General features: G+C 39.5%; 1 protein-coding gene and 1 long non-coding RNA gene across 4 annotated transcripts; one reads left to right on the top strand and one right to left on the bottom strand.

Annotated features, from left to right (window-relative positions):
* Nucleotides 1–1,532: 1,532 nt before the first annotated feature.
* On the top strand, nt 1,533–3,318 carry LOC145224390 (uncharacterized). Of its 3 annotated transcripts, none has more exons than XR_013859627.1 (3): nt 1,533–2,424; nt 2,934–3,019; nt 3,090–3,318. It is a non-coding gene; the product is annotated as an uncharacterized LOC145224390 (long non-coding RNA). The 3 variants fall into 3 exon arrangements; XR_013859628.1 differs by lacking the exon at nt 1,533–2,424 and adding an exon at nt 2,442–2,595; XR_013859629.1 differs by lacking the exon at nt 1,533–2,424 and adding an exon at nt 2,607–2,676.
* A 7,289-nt stretch (nt 3,319–10,607) lies between these two features.
* LOC145222716 (uncharacterized) lies at nt 10,608–16,379 on the bottom strand. The gene is made up of 3 exons (XM_080088896.1): nt 11,411–16,379; nt 11,141–11,334; nt 10,608–11,093 (listed from the first exon to the last, which is right to left on the bottom strand). Exons 1-3 carry the CDS (start codon nt 16,377–16,379, stop codon nt 10,608–10,610), a joined length of 5,649 nt encoding a protein of 1,882 aa, XP_079945022.1.
* Between the last annotated feature and the right edge of the window lie 704 nt (nt 16,380–17,083).

Below are 17,083 nucleotides of genomic sequence, written 5' to 3'. Positions count from 1 at the left end.
GTTGTTCGTTTTCGCTTATTGTATCGTTTACTGTCTCGCAAAACATCAGTCTAAAACACTTCTTGGGGGAAGACTAATGTAACATAAATGATGTAATATTCGCATTGACGTCATGGGTAGAGCTGCCATGACTTGTAACTTTTCCATTACGTAACTTTCATATGCTACGCGACTTATAACGTGGGAACCACAAGTGGCTATGTCATGTAATTGTCCGTTATTGCATGGGACAGGATGAGAACGTTGTGAGCATCCGTACCAGTGACGGGATGTTGACGGGACGTATGCCTAAATTATGTTGTTTTGATCTGTGTATATATTCTGTGGTTTTGAAGTGACTTTATTCTATTCGATTCGACTTCGGTTGGGCGTATGAATCACATTACGTCAAGCCACGTTTAAATTGCATTACTGTTGGTGTTATAATAAAACAAACTAACCAACGGCTGGACTATTGCTGTTAGCACAATCGGAAGCGCAAGTCGCAGAACACGTAATACACATACATACCTATTTCCTACAGGCTCTCCATGAGTTTTTGTTTTAGGTATTATGGCTCAATGCAAGACAAAAACTGTAATTGGCTCACAAATGAGCTGATTAGTTTATGAGTGGAATTACCAATATTTATTGGCTCACCATATATTGTGGCTCAATTTTAGACAATAATTGATTTTTGGCTCAGTTTGAGGTTGATTCAGCTGGTTGAAGACATAGGATAAGCCTTAAGGATAGATGTCTATAAATTAGGCTATTGAATTGTGATGCTGTCTTAAGATTTGTCATTTGTTTCCTGTAACAATTTTGGGAACAAATTTGTTTCCTGTATCAATTTTGATACAAAATTTGTTTTGTGTAACAATATCTAAAACAGATTTTTTTTCCTGTGCAGTTTTTGAAACAAATTTGTTTCCTGTAACAATTTTAGAAACAAATTTGTTTCCTGTTACAATTTTGGAAACAAATTTGTTTCCTGTATCAATTTTGATACAAAATTTGTTTTGTGTAACAATATCTAAAACAGATTTTTTTCCTGTGCAGTTTTTGAAAGAAATTTGTTTCCTGTAACAATTTTAGAAGCAAATTTGTTTCTTGTAACAATTTTTGTAACAAATTCGGTTCCTGTTACAATTTTTGAAACAAATTTGTTTCCTGTAACAATTTTTGAAACAAATTTGTTTACTGTAACTTTTTTTAAAACAATTTTTTTCCTGTAATTTTCAAAAGGACACAATTTTTTTGTAACAAACACTCTGTTTCGCCATTTTTATCGATTTTGAAAAAAATGACTCTTTATCTCCATCTAGTGGACTAAAATGTTCGAAACAAAATTGTTACAAAACGCAACAAATTTTGTTAAAAAATGTTAAAGTTTTTTTTTTTCAGGTCGAAACAAATTTTGCTCGGAAACAATTTTTAACGTTGGAAACAAAATTCGTTTTGTCGAAACGAATTTCGTTTTGTCGAAACAATTTCGAAACGTTTTTTGCGTTTCAAGCCAAATTTCCTATCTCCACCGTACCCTAAAACACCACCACCATATACACACATATAATAGCAGAATCTACTGCTACACAACAACATATTAATACAGATTTTTTTTATTTTGATGGGTTTTGTATTTATTTATTTATTTTGATGGGTGAAACTAAACACTGTCCAGCAACATGGACAGATTGGGGCTCAAAGCACAAAATGTTTTCTGAGTTTTCCAAACTAAACATGCAGGTCGCAGATCGTTCGTCTATAAATGTTGATTCAAAGCTCAACTGCGATGCGAACGCCGATTCGTTAGATTGCAACGCTAGTTCAGCTAGCAAACAACTTAATAAGCCTGTATTTAAATAGTAACATGTTATATATGTCGGTTCAAAGTTCAACTGCGGTGCGAACGCTGATTCGTATTGCGACGCCCGTTCAGCCAGCGTTCCATTATCCGACTATGGCCGCCTCTGTCATTAGAGATATCAGATATAATTCTCCGATTGTTTCTTTGTAGTAATTCGTTGTGATGTTGCAAACAATGTCTGTAATAGCTGTCTTCTTTTGCGAATTCGTAGAAGCAAATTTTTAACGACAAGAATTTCGCGTGATGTATCAACGAATTAAGAAATTCACCCGACATTCGGCACTTTGAGCAGTTCCATTGATACGCCATTTCCTCTAAAATGCGTGATGAAACAGTTGGTTCAAAGTTTAAACATTACTTCACGTAAAATATAAATCACAAACGGTGTTTGTTACGTTTTGCTTGTCATAAGTGCATTCGAACATCGAGTGACGTAACAATAGCAACTTTGCCGCCTAAACTTTAAGCGGCTTGTCCAGTTCATTATGAATTTGTGGAAGCAGCTAAGATGGAGGAAGTTTACAACGCAGCAGAAACGTTCGGTTTTTCGGAAAGTATTATTTCGGCTATTAAAGGTGTGTATCAGTGCGCGTAAAGCTTGGTTTTTAACCGAGAACGTATTTCAGGTATGAAAATGATTGACGCGTGAAGATGTCAACAGTGAATTTTCGCAATTTAGCTTTGACACTAGAAAAAAACTAAGGGCTTTTTTTGAAGCGCAAAAAATTAACGTAGCTGACACTATGGTAAATATAGATAATTTTTTAAAGATGATACGCTGTATTTGATTGACATTTGACAAGCGTCGACGACGTCGCCTAATGCGGGTATGCCGAATGCAAAGTGGAAACGCAAGAAAGTTATAACACTTAGCCTAAAGCATATCTCCTAGCTACATTGTCTTGTTGTTTTACGAGGGTTGGTAGATTATTGATAATCACTAATTATTCAAACACCTGGGTTTTACTCCATGCTTGTTTAGTAACTGAAACTTAAATATTATTTAACATATTTACTAGAATTAGAAAAACACAAACTATACACAAATGAAATTTAGTAGATGTTAACACCTTATTTTATTTAGGCTGAATTTTTACTGGGTCCAAAACATTCGTGGGGTGATCAAGCTGAGAGCACCAACACCAGCTTGTTAAGCACAACAGAAACAGAGTATGTTAACAATTGGCATGTTACAATTTAAATTCGGACTTATTGATTTGTTTTTTTCTCATACTTTTAGTGCATTGAGGATTGGGAAGCAGTCAAAGAAACAAATTTGACCCATCTGCTGAGCTTGATCCATGATCTGCTTTAAATTTTGCCAAGACCTATACTATGTCAACACATCCCAACCCACTAGTGGAGGCATCAGCCATTCTGTCAAGTATTTTTGGAAATGGTGTCAATACATATGTATTAAAAAAACACAGTGATGGACAGACATTTTTGCAATCGTATGTTTATTATGGGTCCCCTTATGTTTATTATGGGACTCGTTTTTCCATCAAATGTTTGATGGATTTGGCTGAAATTTACACAGATGGTAGATATATTCATGTAGATGTGCATCCCACTTTGTTTTTGTTGATAACCCCAGTATTTACCCCGCTAGCCCCCTAAAATGCGTGAGTTTTTAAACAGTGTCAGAATTGGCTGAAATTTGGATTTCTTGTATAGTATGCCATTTATAGGTGTCGAGTGTTGTGTTCAACCCTGTAGTCCTAACATTTACCCCACAAGCCCCTAAGGTGTAAAACGTATTTGTATGTTACTGGGCACCACAAACGAAAGATTTCTTTGAGCAATAGTGTTACAAGGCAACCAGTTGTATGTCGCTCGTTGGGTTGCTTGGTGGTCGTTTTTGCGCCATGGCAGTTATAGGGGCTTGTTAACAGCACTGATCTCTATAAACACTGGATTGCGCAACTCCGTTGAACGGTTGGGTAATTTTTGAAGCAAATTGAAGCGTAATGGCGGCTGAAAAGGAAGCCCCAAAAATGCATTGCGGGCAATGGGGAGAGTGGAAAAATGACGATAATTTTTATTTTAGGCATTTGTGTAGCGATTTTTGCAGATATGGTTTGTAGATTAATAGGGCGCATGTATTCCAGTGTGTAATAACCAATAAATATGCGTAGATTGACTGTGACGTGTATTAGTGTATGTGTACTGGGAATACATTATTCAGGTAATGTTGAAATAAATCATTATAAAGTGGTAATAAATGTTTTATTATGCAATATAAGTAGTTTACATGCATTTATTAATATTTAAGACACAAATCCAACAAGAATGGCTATTTTCTTCACACAAGACGATGTGATATTTATTTAGCATCACCTTGTGCTGATCCAAACTGCTGTTTTTGATTGTCAGCAAAGTCTTGGAGCTAAAATATGGCTGTTTAAAAGTTTTTTTGTAGTAGGTTCAACATTATTTTGCTTTTATGTTACAAACCATAAATCTAGGAAGCTCACAATTAGCTCATTTAATCTACCCTTTTCAGTTTGCAACCAACATGTGTTGAATAAATTTTTTCTACTGTTGTGAATTCTCAAACTACAAACTCTTAACAAAATTCTAATATCTCAAAGAGATACATGTGCATATAAATGCATTTAAGACATCATAGCATTTAGGGTGGACAAGTTTAACTACCCAAATGAGTTGCCTATTTATGTACTGTTTCAGTCAGAATCATGAAATATTGTTTTTATTCTACTTAATAAGCAATTTTCTGCAAAAACACACCTGCACACCAGTTATCACCAACACTTAATTCTTGCTAAACAGCGACTGAAGGCAACAAATACACCAGCCAAGTTCATACAGATATCCTGTATTTTTTGTCAGATGATCACCATTATAACCAGGGTTGCCATACCGTCCTTATTTCTAAGATTTGTCCTTACTTTGAAGGGCTATGTCTTAGAAAAGTTTATTGTCCTTATTTCTAAGAAATGTCCTTATTTTTGACTTGAGTCCTTCTTTTGTCTTATTTTCAACAATTACTGGTCAAATCCCTATTACAAGTAAAAGTAAACCTAGACCTGAGCAGTTGTGAGATGTACAAAGTATTTTCTACGAACAAGAAGTGACTGAAACAGATTGTTTCTGCCAAAATATTGCATATGTTATGTCATGGCTCGTATAACTGCAAAAGATTTGTCCAAAAACGTTTGTTCTGTTTCGCATGAAAATTTCATTTTTCGATTGTCCTTATTTTTGGTTTCAAGTCGATGGTAACCCTGATTATAACAGATGGTGCATTCACTAAAAAAAATAAAAAAAACAACCTCAAAGTTGTTTAAGTTTAAAATGTGCAGCATATCATGTTACAGGCAATGTCAGAAATGATTACAAAACATACACAGTGGAAGTAGAACAGTATACACGCAAAAAATATTTAATCTGATTCCAATCCCTCTGTAGTGTATTTGTTGTCGAAAAAGGCTGTATTGTAATCTTGCAGTGTCATAAAGCTTGAGGGTTTGGGAGGAGACTGAAACATTCCAGTGCAATTTTACCAGAGACAATAAAGGTTGCTTATTGGAGAAATATAAACCCTATTATGTCTGAAATGTTTGGAAACAAATTTATCATAAATGTAAAATGAAATTGCAAAATTTCATAATATCACCATGGCAAGATAATAAAGACCCAAACCAAATGCACTCAATCGAGAAAAAAAAAGTCAAATAGCGTTAAAATAGTTGAAATATGATTTTTTTTTTCACGGGGTTCGAACCCAGGACTCTCCCGGGGACGAATCCCCATTAGTTTTTGTGATTTTAATTAAAACGTTATTCCACATGCTGGTCAGAATTTCCTGAAGTTTGATAACAGTCAAAAACAGCAGTTTGGCTTAGCACAAGGTAATGTCACACAAAGAATTACATCATCTTGTGTGAAGGAAGTAGCCATCGTGTTGGATTCATGTCTAAAATGCTTAAAAAAGCACGCAAACCACTTATATTGCATAATAAAACATTTATTTCCACTTAGTAATGACTTATTTCAACACTAACCTAATAACGTATATCCAGTACACTACACTAATACACATCACAGTCAATCTACGCACATTTATAGGTTATTACACCCTGGAATACATGCGTCCTATTAATCTACAAATCATATCTGCAAAAATCGCTATACAAATGCCTAAAACAAAAATTATCGTCATTTATCCACTCTCTCCCCATTGCCCGCAATGCATTTTTGGGGCTTCCTTTTCAGCCGCCATTACGCTTCAATTTGCTTCAACCGTGACGGCCAGTAGCGCAATCCAGGGTTTATAGAGATCAGTGGTTAACAGCCCTATGACGTCAGAAACAGTAACGGTTGTTGCTCAAAACACCTCTAGTGGTCGAAATTTTAAACATTGGCGGATTGGGCTGAAATTTTGCAGTACTATTGATTGAGTCATTGTGGTTTTTATATATTGTTTAGTTTGTGTGTCAAACCAAATTAGTTGCCCTACTAGCCCGCTAAAATGGGTCAGTTTTTTAAAACGTTAAATAGGACATACTTCAATATCTGGGGTAAATCTAATTTTATAGTTTGTATTCTACATAGTATTGTTATTTAAGCCCGGTGCCGATCACTGTGTTTTACCTTACAACACCCGACTTTCTCATGGTTATCTCTTGAATTGCATTATTTTCAACTTTGCATGTGTGGGGACCCATGAGTTTTTGCCTGCAGAAACGACTAAAGTTATAAAAGACGATGGCTAATATGGGACCCAATACAAAATAAGCATAGGAAATATATTTATGTTTCAAAATAGGTTATAGTGTATATGCAAGAGCAATATGTGCTAAGCCACCCTTCTAGTTTTATGTGTTAATGGATTCAATGCTACAACAAAAATCACAATTATTTGCGACAAAATAGAATTTGTATCAATGTAATTTGATGCTAAGAAACATTCATGCCATTTCTACTGTTGTTGGCCACTTATTACATCTTGAATTTGGTTTACCCATTCCATTACCAGCCTTAATTGCTTTAATGCTTTAGACCAGAAGTCACCAAACTTTTTTCACTGCGGGCCGGATAAGTTTAATAATGATTCGCGCGGGCCGCATAGTCTACATGCCCCAGCGCCGTCTTTCCAATCTTAGCCCTCGAGGCGATTTTTATCAGGGCGCCAAGAGATGGTCTTTCCACAATCCCAATCAAAGTCTGGTAATGCGACTGTTAAACTGTACAGTTGGTCTCATCATACGAGCAATGCTTGTATATTACGTCACAAGTAACAAAATAAGGCAATTGTTTGCACACAATTAACACTTGTAGTCTTGTGTGTGACGTAACAAACCGGCTTTGGATCAATCTTGAGCGTTGTAATCCTATGAAACTAGGTAATATCAATTCTACATATGCTGACAGGAAAACTTTCGTAAGGAGTAGATTAATTTTTAAATGTTACAAAGTTATCAATACGATTTGGCGAACCAAAAAATGTGGTCGCGGGCCGGATGAAATGACCTCGAGGGCCGGATCCGGCCCGCGGGCCGTAGTTTGGTGACTCCTGCTTTAGACAGTGGCGGCTCGTGCCTAAAATTTCTGGGGGTGCTGCTCCAATTTTTAGCCTTTATTGGACAAATATAAGTTGCCAATATATAGAAAAGCCACATTTCTAGTTTACTAGTCATTGTTTTGTGAAGAAAAACAAGTAATACAAATCTTAATTAGCAACTCCATTGTGTCGTAATGGTTGTTACGCAATAATGTACACGGGTGTAAACAGCAGACGGTATCATTGGGGAATTTTGTTTACTTGCACAGCGACGGGCCAAACTCAATAACATGCAGTAATAATGTGGCACAAAAACACACGTGACACAGTCTCGAAACAAAGCGGTTGTAAGTACGGTAAAACACAACAACAGTATAAAGAAAAAAATTATTAATAAATGAGGTCGAAGTATTTCAGTTGGACAACATTTAAGTAAAACTGGTTATAACAATGACTACTAACTAACACACTTGCTATTCAGTCATTAATATGGTCATGTATCATTTAAGTAACTTATAGCCACAGTCAGCATTTTCAACATATTCCATTACACATCACAGATTATAATTGCCACACAAAAAATAGCCATAAAGCTTTTTATTTGTATCATAATTGACAAATTCAACAACCACATTACATTTGTGGCAGAAATTGTTTATTCAACATCTTTTCTTAATTTTTGTGTACAACTATTAATTGTTTGTAAGTTTCTTAACTGCTAAACTTGCTTCTTTATTTGGTGGCAAATAGCTTATAATTCCTTTTTTGAAGTACAAAATTCTGCAAGCTTTGAAAATTACAACACTCTCACTTAAACTTAAAACATATTATTAAACCTTGTGCTTTTATTTTACAACCAAAATGAATCATAAAGCTATAGTTTAAGCAAAATAATTGATAGCTTCTTCCTTGATTTCCAAATGACAACCAAGAAACGTTTTTTTTTTCTATTTAATGCTATCACTGATTTTCTTAGATTTTCTTAAATTTTTGGTGTACAGACTAATAATTGTCTTTCAGTTTGCTTATAATTCCTTTTTTAAGTGCAATACTCCTCCAAGCTTTGAAATTTACAACACTCTCACTTAAATTTAACGTATATGATTAAACCTTGTGCTTCCTTTTTACAACCAAAATGAATCATAAAGTTATAGTTTGGGCAAAATAATTGATAGCTTCTTCCTTGATTTCCAAATGACAACTAAGAAACTGTTTGTTTCTATTTAGTGCTAGCACTGCAAATGCAAGTCTTTTGGAAATAATGGTTTCCCTTAGAAAAGTTTGCATCCTTTTCAGTGTTGAAAAGAACCGTTTTGCCTGAAAGGACTCAAGGATTTTTCATCTTAGTAATTTAACTTGTCAAAACATCATCTAGATTATTTTCAAAGTAATCATGAACATCAGATCTACAGAAACATTTTTCTAACTAGCTTTACTTGTCAATATAGGATATGCTTGGTGGCGACTATAATCTCCTTTGTAGAATATTCATTCTAAAGAAACACTTCCTGTGAAGCAATTTAGCAGCTACTGTTTAGACAAACAGTACATGTCCATTAATTAATACATATGATTGCACTTGGTTGCAAATACTGTCCACATGGTGTGTTTAGAAACCAAAACTTGAAATGGTCATCACTCAGTTATTTCAAAAATCCTGTTGCTTCTGCAATTGTTTGTTCTGCATTTGATATTGCCTGAATTTCAGTGAGGCATTTAACTTCACAGTCACAAATTTATTTTTTCTTAGGTAGCTTTTCGAACTAAAACTGAGTATTTCTTGTTGTTGCCTATTACTGTATGACATATTTGAAATAGCAGATGTTTTATCCCATTCTGTCTTAAAACTTTTTAATTCAGTTATTTATTATAAAGGTTAGGCCACTAACAGTCATCTTAATAAGTCATGACTAACCTTCAAACAAATAAATTGATAGATGGCAAAATAGTTATTTAACTATATACTCACTGCCGAACTTAAGAATATAGTACACGGGTTTTGCTTTGGCACACAATAGACCCGGAACAGACGACTACATGCTGGATTGCCGGTTCACACGCTACGTGATTGGTGGAGCTGCGCGAGCCGCAGCACCCTGTCGCCTATTTCGCCCGGCATGTAGCTTTACCAAGTGCGCATGCGCACAACTGCAAAACGTCATGAAACGCCAGGAAACTGGAACTGCAGCTCCAGCATAGATCCAGCACTTTTTAATTTCATAATTTTTTTTTTAAAAAAGGTGATCAAGGGGCAAATTATGCTTATAATATATTGCTAACGAATAAAAAAATAAAAGTTATATGTAATATTATATTAGGAGTATTAAGTAAAAATATCAGGGGGTGCTGCAGCACCCTAGCACGAGCCGCCCCTGTAATTGAGCATACGAAAGTTGTGTGTCTAATACAACTAATTCAACATTAAGTGTAACGACCGCTAGGTGCGCAGTCTGGCCCTGCGCCGTTCGTCACACTAGATAACCCTTTTTGTAAAACGCGCCCGTCCTACAGCCTGTCCTCCAAGACGACCCACTCTTGCATTTGCAACGAATGTTCTTTTTTGGCGATAAAAGGCAACGCTGACGAATAAACCAAGACGACAACGTCAATAGCAACGGCAACGGTTTTTCTGTAACCACAAATAACATACATAAGCCAGACGTACACATTATGACGTCATAGCGACAATCACAAATTAATAAGTTTCAATAGTACACACAGGTTTCAAATTAAATCTACATTAATCGGTCATATTTTACATTAAAACTACTTACAATTACTTATAACAAGTCCAGTTACGGTTTTAATACAGTTTGACACAAGTTAGACACAAATCAAATAAGAACATAAAACATACCAACTGTTGGGTAACCAGGGCTTTACTAGCACGCGGCTAGAGGTTCCACAACTGACAATTCAGCATTTTGCTATTGCTCTTAACATTTACAGTTTCACTATAAACAAAAAAGTCACAAGAAATTAGGATAAATTCACTTAAATTGACTGCAAACCTAGCAACTAACGCAGCTCACAAAAACGTGGCGTTCAAAGCACATGCTCTGTCGCGGATGAATATTTCAATACGTCGCGACTAAAGGAGAACTTAAATCAGCCAAGCGGAACAATTAATTCTCGCTGTAACATACCCCCCGACGATGTGCGAACCCATGAGAACATCTTTACAACACACAAACAACGAGAAAGGAAAACGTAACGAACAAACACAACACTTTAAGCCTTCATAATCAGACACAACTTTGCGATCGGTCGTTTGAACGACCCAACGTGCGTTTTAACCAAAGCACTTCGCACAAACCCGGGCTTATCCAGGTACGTTTCCACAATTCTTCCAGTAAGCCATTTTCCTCTTGGTGCCGAGTTGTCGACCAACAGGACCAGATCACCAGCGTCGAGGTTCTCTTCGGGAAATTGCCATTTCTGACGCGTCTGTAGCGTCAGCAAGTACTCATTTGTCCATCGGACCCAAAACTGGTCGGCCAAGTACTGGACCTGGCGCCAGTGTCGTCGAACGTAGTTGTCTTCTTTCACAAATACTCCGGGTGGCGAGATATCATGTCGCCCAATCAAAAGCAGGTGGTTCGGTGTCAGAGGCTCTCTGTCGGCAGGATCAAGACTGATGGGAGTCAAGGGCCTCGAGTTTAGGATGAACTCGACCTCAACAAGCAGCGTACTCAGCGTCTCGTCAGAAGGCACTTGCTGTCCCAACAATACATTCAAGATCTTGCGCACCGAACGAATTAGACGTTCCCAGACGCACCCATGTGACTGGCAGCAGGTGGGTTAAATGACCAGTCGACGCCCCACTGGCGAAGACGTTCTTCAATGTGAGTCTGATTCCATTTTTCAAGAGACTCGCGCAGTATGCGCTCAGCGCCGACGAAGTTCGTTCCGTTATCACTGAAAAATTCGCCTGGGCTTTCCGCGTCTTCCAATAAACCTTCGGAAAGCGTCAATAAATGAGTCGGTAGAAAGCGAGTGCGCTACTTCCAAATGCACAGCACGCACGGTCATACACGTGAAGATGCAACCGTATCGTTTGACTTCGCTTCTTCCTTGTTTCACGAGTATGGGCCCAAAGTAATCCACACCCACAGACGAAAACGGTGGCTCACCCGGAGTCGTGCGCTCAACAGGTAAGTGGGCCATCATTTGTTTCGAGACTGAAGCATTTCTTCTTCGACAAAACACACAGTTTCCAAGGATTCTTCTTACTGCTACACCACCTCGCAGAATCCAATATCTTTGACGAACAATTGCCCAAGTGTGCGACATTCCGGAATGGCAAACATTAGCGTGTGTCTCGCGAATAATTAAAGTAGTGATGTGATGTGCGTTTGGGAGAATCATCGGGTGCTTAATTTCAAAGGGAATCGGTGCTCTTTGCAGACGGCCACCCACTCGCAACACGCCATCAATCAAAACAGGATTGAGTCTATGCAGAGCTTTCGAGGGCAGTTTCTTCAAGACTTTCTTCTTCTCGCCGCGATCTACGTCTTCGCACTTACACAAGGCGTCTATTTCTTCAGAAAACTGTCTTCCTTGAACATATTTGACAATCGCTAGCTCAGCCCTTTCAAGATCAGCGACAGTCAGTCTTTTGGATAGCTGTTGGTCCTTCTGAGAACGCAGATAGTCAACGAATCGCTGGAGCCAAGCAACTGCCTTCTTTAATTTCTTCCATGAAGAATAGCGACAAATTAAATCATCAAACAAACACTGCTCCTCTGCAACATGCACAGCCAACATTTTCTTTGGTTTTAGGTTTAAATATTCCTCGGGAACATCTTTGGTATTCACAGGATTCGTAGGCCAGTGACTTTTATCACTGCCTAAAAACGAAGGTCCGGAGAACCAACGCTTGTTTTGGAGAAAAGCCTTTACAGTACACCCACGAGATGCGTCATCAGCTGGGTTCTGTGCAGTGGGAACATGTTTCCACTGCGACGCGTCGTATCCTTCCTCAATTTTCGCCAGTCGGTTGGCAAAAAAGGTACAAAAACGCTTATTTACGTTGTAAATGGATTGCAGAACTGCAGTTGAATCGGTCCAAAACACGGATCGTCCGATATCCAAGTCAAGTTCCTGCCTTAAAACTTGGTCCATCTTGACAGCAAGAGTAGCTGCGGTCAATTCCAATCTGGGGATGGACACCATCTTCAAAGGCGCTAGACGGGCCTTTCCCGTAACAAAAGAACAATGCACATTGCCTTGTTCATCCACTGTTCGCAAGTATGCGACTGTTCCGTATCCACAGAAAGACGCATCTGCGAAATGATGCAGCTCGTGCGTCTTGACTTCGAGCCCAGTTGTTTGAAAACACCTTTTAATCTTAATTACCGATAGACCTGGAAGCTCAGTCCATGCGTTCCATCTCTTTTCTATATCCGGTGGAACTTCCTGATCCCAGCCATAATTTTCTTTGCAAAGCTCCTGCAAAAGCTTTCGCGCATGTAATACTACAGGCGCAACGAAACCTAAGGGATCGAACAAGGAGTTGACCACGGAAAGTATTCCTCTCCTCGTTACAGGCTTCTTTTTGACCTTTACGTCAAATTCAAACACGTCGGAGCGGAAATTCCACAACACTCCAAGCACACGTTCCATGTGCTTTACATCAACATTTAATACAATGGACTGTACAGATCTATCTTCGGTTGGGACTGACGACAACACACGCTCGCTGTTGCTCACCCATTTTCTGAGCCGAAATCCTCCGAGCTGTAACAATTCACGCAACTCGCCGGCTAATTTGATTTCATCGTCTTCGTTCTTTACGGACTTCAAACAATCATCCACGTAGAAGTTTTGTTTCACTGTCGAAACCGCTTCAGAACTGAATTTCTCCTTGTTATCTTCGGCAGTTTTCTGCAAACAGTACCCAGCACAACAAGGAGATGAGGCTGCACCGAATATGTGTACCAGCATCTGGTAATCAACGGGTTCACGTGACAAATCGCCTTCAGGCCACCAAACGAATCTTAGTGCAGATGTATCGATCGGATCAACCTTTACCTGGTGAAACATCGCTTCTACATCGGCGACAAACGCAACTGGTTCCTGGCGAAATCGAACAAGCGTCCCAAAAAGACTGTTGAGCAAATCTGGGCCTTGCAAAAGCTGGTCATTTAGCGAAATATTATGATATCTGGCGGCGCAGTCAAAGACGACCCTCACCTTTCCTGGTTTCTGCGGGTGTACAACCGGGTGATGCGGCAGGTACCAAACAGCGCCATCTTCCGGCTCCTTGTCGTCGCCCTTTAAACGTCTGGCATAACCCTCGTTCAAGTAGGTATCCAACGTTTGCTTGTACTTCTCATGCAGCTGCGAATCAGTTTCCAATCGCCGTTTCAAGTATGACAAACGCTTCATTGCCATAGCACGGTTATTTGGCAAGTTTGGAGCACCTGGTCTCCATGGCAATCGCAGTTGGTAGTGTCCGTCATGACACTTCACTGAGCTTTCCATCTGCTTCAATGCGTATCTGTCTTCTTTCGACAGTGTCGTTCCGGGTGACAACGCGGTTTGGCCAAAGTCGCTTTCCCACATGCGTTTTATCTGTTGATGCAACGTTTCGTCCTGCGAGGTTACAAAATTCACCCGTATCTGTGAACTTCTTGAACCATTACTATGACAAGGACCTACAAGCGACCAACCGAGCATAGAATGCACGGCACTTGGCTCCTTTCTTCCGCCTCTTCGTTCATCATTTATCCAGAACACCTCGGGAACGTTCGCTCCAATCAGCAACATGACTTCCCCATGGGGCAAGACAGGAAACTCTAAATTACGCAAGTGAGGCCATCGCCAAAGCGACCCTTCCGGTATTCTGTTTGGGGAGACTGGCAAACTGTCCAAGCTCAAAACGTCGTTTAATCGTACGGATTGCTTCCCGTCGAGCGACGCCACCGTTAAATCGACGGCCAAACCCTCTCTTCTCTGTGACCTATCACTGACAATGGTCAAGGAGTACGTTGTCTTTCTCCCCCCGACGTCCAGCTGCTCGATCAGTCGTTTGTCACACAAGGTTGTAGTCGATCCTTGGTCCAAAAAGGCGTAAGTTTCCAGCTTTCTACCATTACTGGCCGTAACCTTTACCGGCACTATGTTAAGGTACACACTCTCTGCATGAGTGCTCATGCAAGTCCAGGTGACAGTTGCATTTGATGATGTGGGTTTCTCTTCTGAGGCCTGCGTAGACGCTTCGCGTACGGGTGCAGTTGAAGAAGTCTTCCATTCTGTCCAGTGCAGAAGGTTGTGATGCTTTCCACGGCATCCGCCGATAGAGCAAGAACTTGGTAAACTACATGTTCTTGCTATATGACCCTTTACGAAACAATTGTCACACAGCCGAACTTGACGCAGAAACTTTCTTCGCTCTACAAAGGTTTTCCGTTTGAACACGTCGCAATTGCCAAGGTCGTGTGATTTACTGCACAAAGGACATCCCTGCTTCTGAGGACTTCTCGGTTCAGCCTTACGCTCGTTTCCCGGAGCAACCGATGTCGCATGAGTCGATGCTCTTGTCCTCGTCGTAGGAGATTTGCTGCGCCTTTTCTGCGTATCTCTGTCCTTCCGAGGACCTAACACTCGACCAAACATCGTGGTTCCAATGTACGCTTCTTTCTTAACGAATTCAACAAGGTGACAGAAACGAGGCTCTTCCCCATTCCTTTCAATTTTAGCAGCATGTCTTCTCCATTGACTTTGTAGTGCAAACGGCAATCGCTTTATTATATTCAGCATATTTTCAAAATTGTTGATGTCTGCGAAGTATCCCAGGTGAGTCAGGGTCACCAGACATTCTTCTAATGCCTGTGCTAGCTCTATCAGTCCGTCAGTATCATCGGATTTCAGATAAGGCCAGTGACTTAGCTTATCCACGTATGCACGTGCGATAATAATAGGACGTCCGTACCGCTCGAATAACAACTCTCGAGCCCTTCGGTAACCTTCCGGAGGGTCAAGGCCAATGCAAAAGGCGATCATTGCATGTGCTTCTTTTCGACAGTATTGGATGAGATAATTAAGCTTCACACTGTCGCTGTCTACACGTCGACCAATATTTTCGTCAAAGCTTATCATGAAACGCGTGTACATTAGCGGATCACCTTCAAAATACAATAGCTGTGGTCTGGGCAGCTCCATCCCTGCCTTCAACACTGCAGCAACACGGCACAGGTCACTCACCTCCGGCTCATGATTCAGCACTTCCGTTTTTGGTTTAGGTTCGCAACGCGATGAGGACGGGACGTCCGTTACCTGCGCTTCTGAACTGCTTCTGTTAATATTGTCGGACTCTGATGGTTGCATTTCCTCTTTTACTACTTCGGGTTTGGTCTCAGGTGAGAAGAAGACTGATAATTCAACTTGCTTCTCTGGCTGAAATCCAGCGAAACATGACCCAGATGAAGACGTCCTTTCCCATAACTCTACTTCTACTGTGGCGGTCTTTATCTTGTGGTCAGCTTCGAGAATTTTTAACTTGTTTTCCGCTTCCATCGTTTTCTGCAAAAGATTGGTCTCTTCTTGCATCTTTTTCTGCAGAAACTCTTTTTCTAGAAGTGCAACCTCTTTTCTCACACGCGCCTCAGTACGCTTACAACTCGATCTCGAGCTGGCATATGAACCAGTCTTGCTTCTAGAACCAAAATCGCTGACAGACGGTTCCTTGCTTGAGTGTTCAGGCGGTTTTGATCGCCTTACTTCCTCTAACCATTCTTCTGTGCGCGCATCAAATTCTTGCTTGCCACTTCGTAAACTTGAAAGCGCAGCATTAATTTTCCTTCTATCTTTTTTCTTTTTTACGAAGTCCAGTCGTGTTGTATGTTTGCCAACACATTCGTCGTACAAAACATCGATGGATGAAGTCTTCTCTTTTAACTGTTGCACATTCGAGGAATCAATCATAATTTCCTCTGCATCTTGATATGACAAGTTCAGTCGTTTTACTAAATTGTCAAGAGTGTGTTGAGATTCAACCATCTTGATAACTCCAAAGTCAGCAGTTGAAAACTTTTGTTTTCAATTCCGTAAGTTGAAAAACTTTATTTTTCAACGATTTCCGTAGGTTGAACACTTTGTGTTCCAAAGTTGAAAAACTTTATTTTTCAACAGTTTCCGAAAGTTGAAAAACTTTAATGTAACGACCGCTAGGTGCGCAGCCTGGCCCTGCGCCGTTCGTCACACTAGATAACCCTTTTTGTAAAACGCGCCCGTCCTACAGCCTGTCCTCCAAGACGACCCACTCTTGCATTTGCAACGAATGTTCTTTTTTGGCGATAAAAGGCAACGCTGACGAATAAACCAAGACGACAACGTCAATAGCAACGGCAACGGTTTTTCTGTAACCACAAATAACATACATAAGCCAGACGTACACATTATGACGTCATAGCGACAATCACAAATTAATAAGTTACAACAGTACACACAGGTTTCAAATTAAATCTACATTAATCGGTCATATTTTACATTAAAATTACTTACAATTACTTATAACAAGTCCAGTTACGGTTTTAATACAGTTTGACACAAGTTAGACACAAATCAAATAAGAACATAAAACATACCAACTGTTGGGTAACCAGGGCTTTACTAGCACGCGGCTAGAGGTTCCACAACTGGCAATTCAGCATTTTGCTATTGCTCTTAACATTTACAGTTTCACTATAAACAAAAAAGTCACA

The sequence above is a fragment of the Phallusia mammillata genome, chromosome 4, assembly GCF_965637545.1.
Source record: "Phallusia mammillata chromosome 4, kaPhaMamm4.hap1.1, whole genome shotgun sequence".
Lineage (NCBI taxonomy): Eukaryota > Metazoa > Chordata > Ascidiacea > Phlebobranchia > Ascidiidae > Phallusia > Phallusia mammillata.
This window is presented reverse-complemented; position numbering and strand designations above follow the sequence as displayed.

Excerpts from the sequence above, each read along its gene's own strand:
- LOC145222716 (XM_080088896.1), bottom strand. The coding sequence starts at position 16,379 with ATGGTTGAATCTCAACACACTCTTGACAATTTAGTAAAACGACTGAAC. Across the intron at positions 11,335-11,410 it reads ATACGGTTGCATCTTCACGT|GTTTATTGGAAGACGCGGAA; the intron begins GTATGACCGTGC and ends CGCTTTCCGAAG. Across the intron at positions 11,094-11,140 it reads ACATGGGTGCGTCTGGGAAC|CAAGTGCCTTCTGACGAGAC; the intron begins GTCTAATTCGTT and ends TTGTTGGGACAG.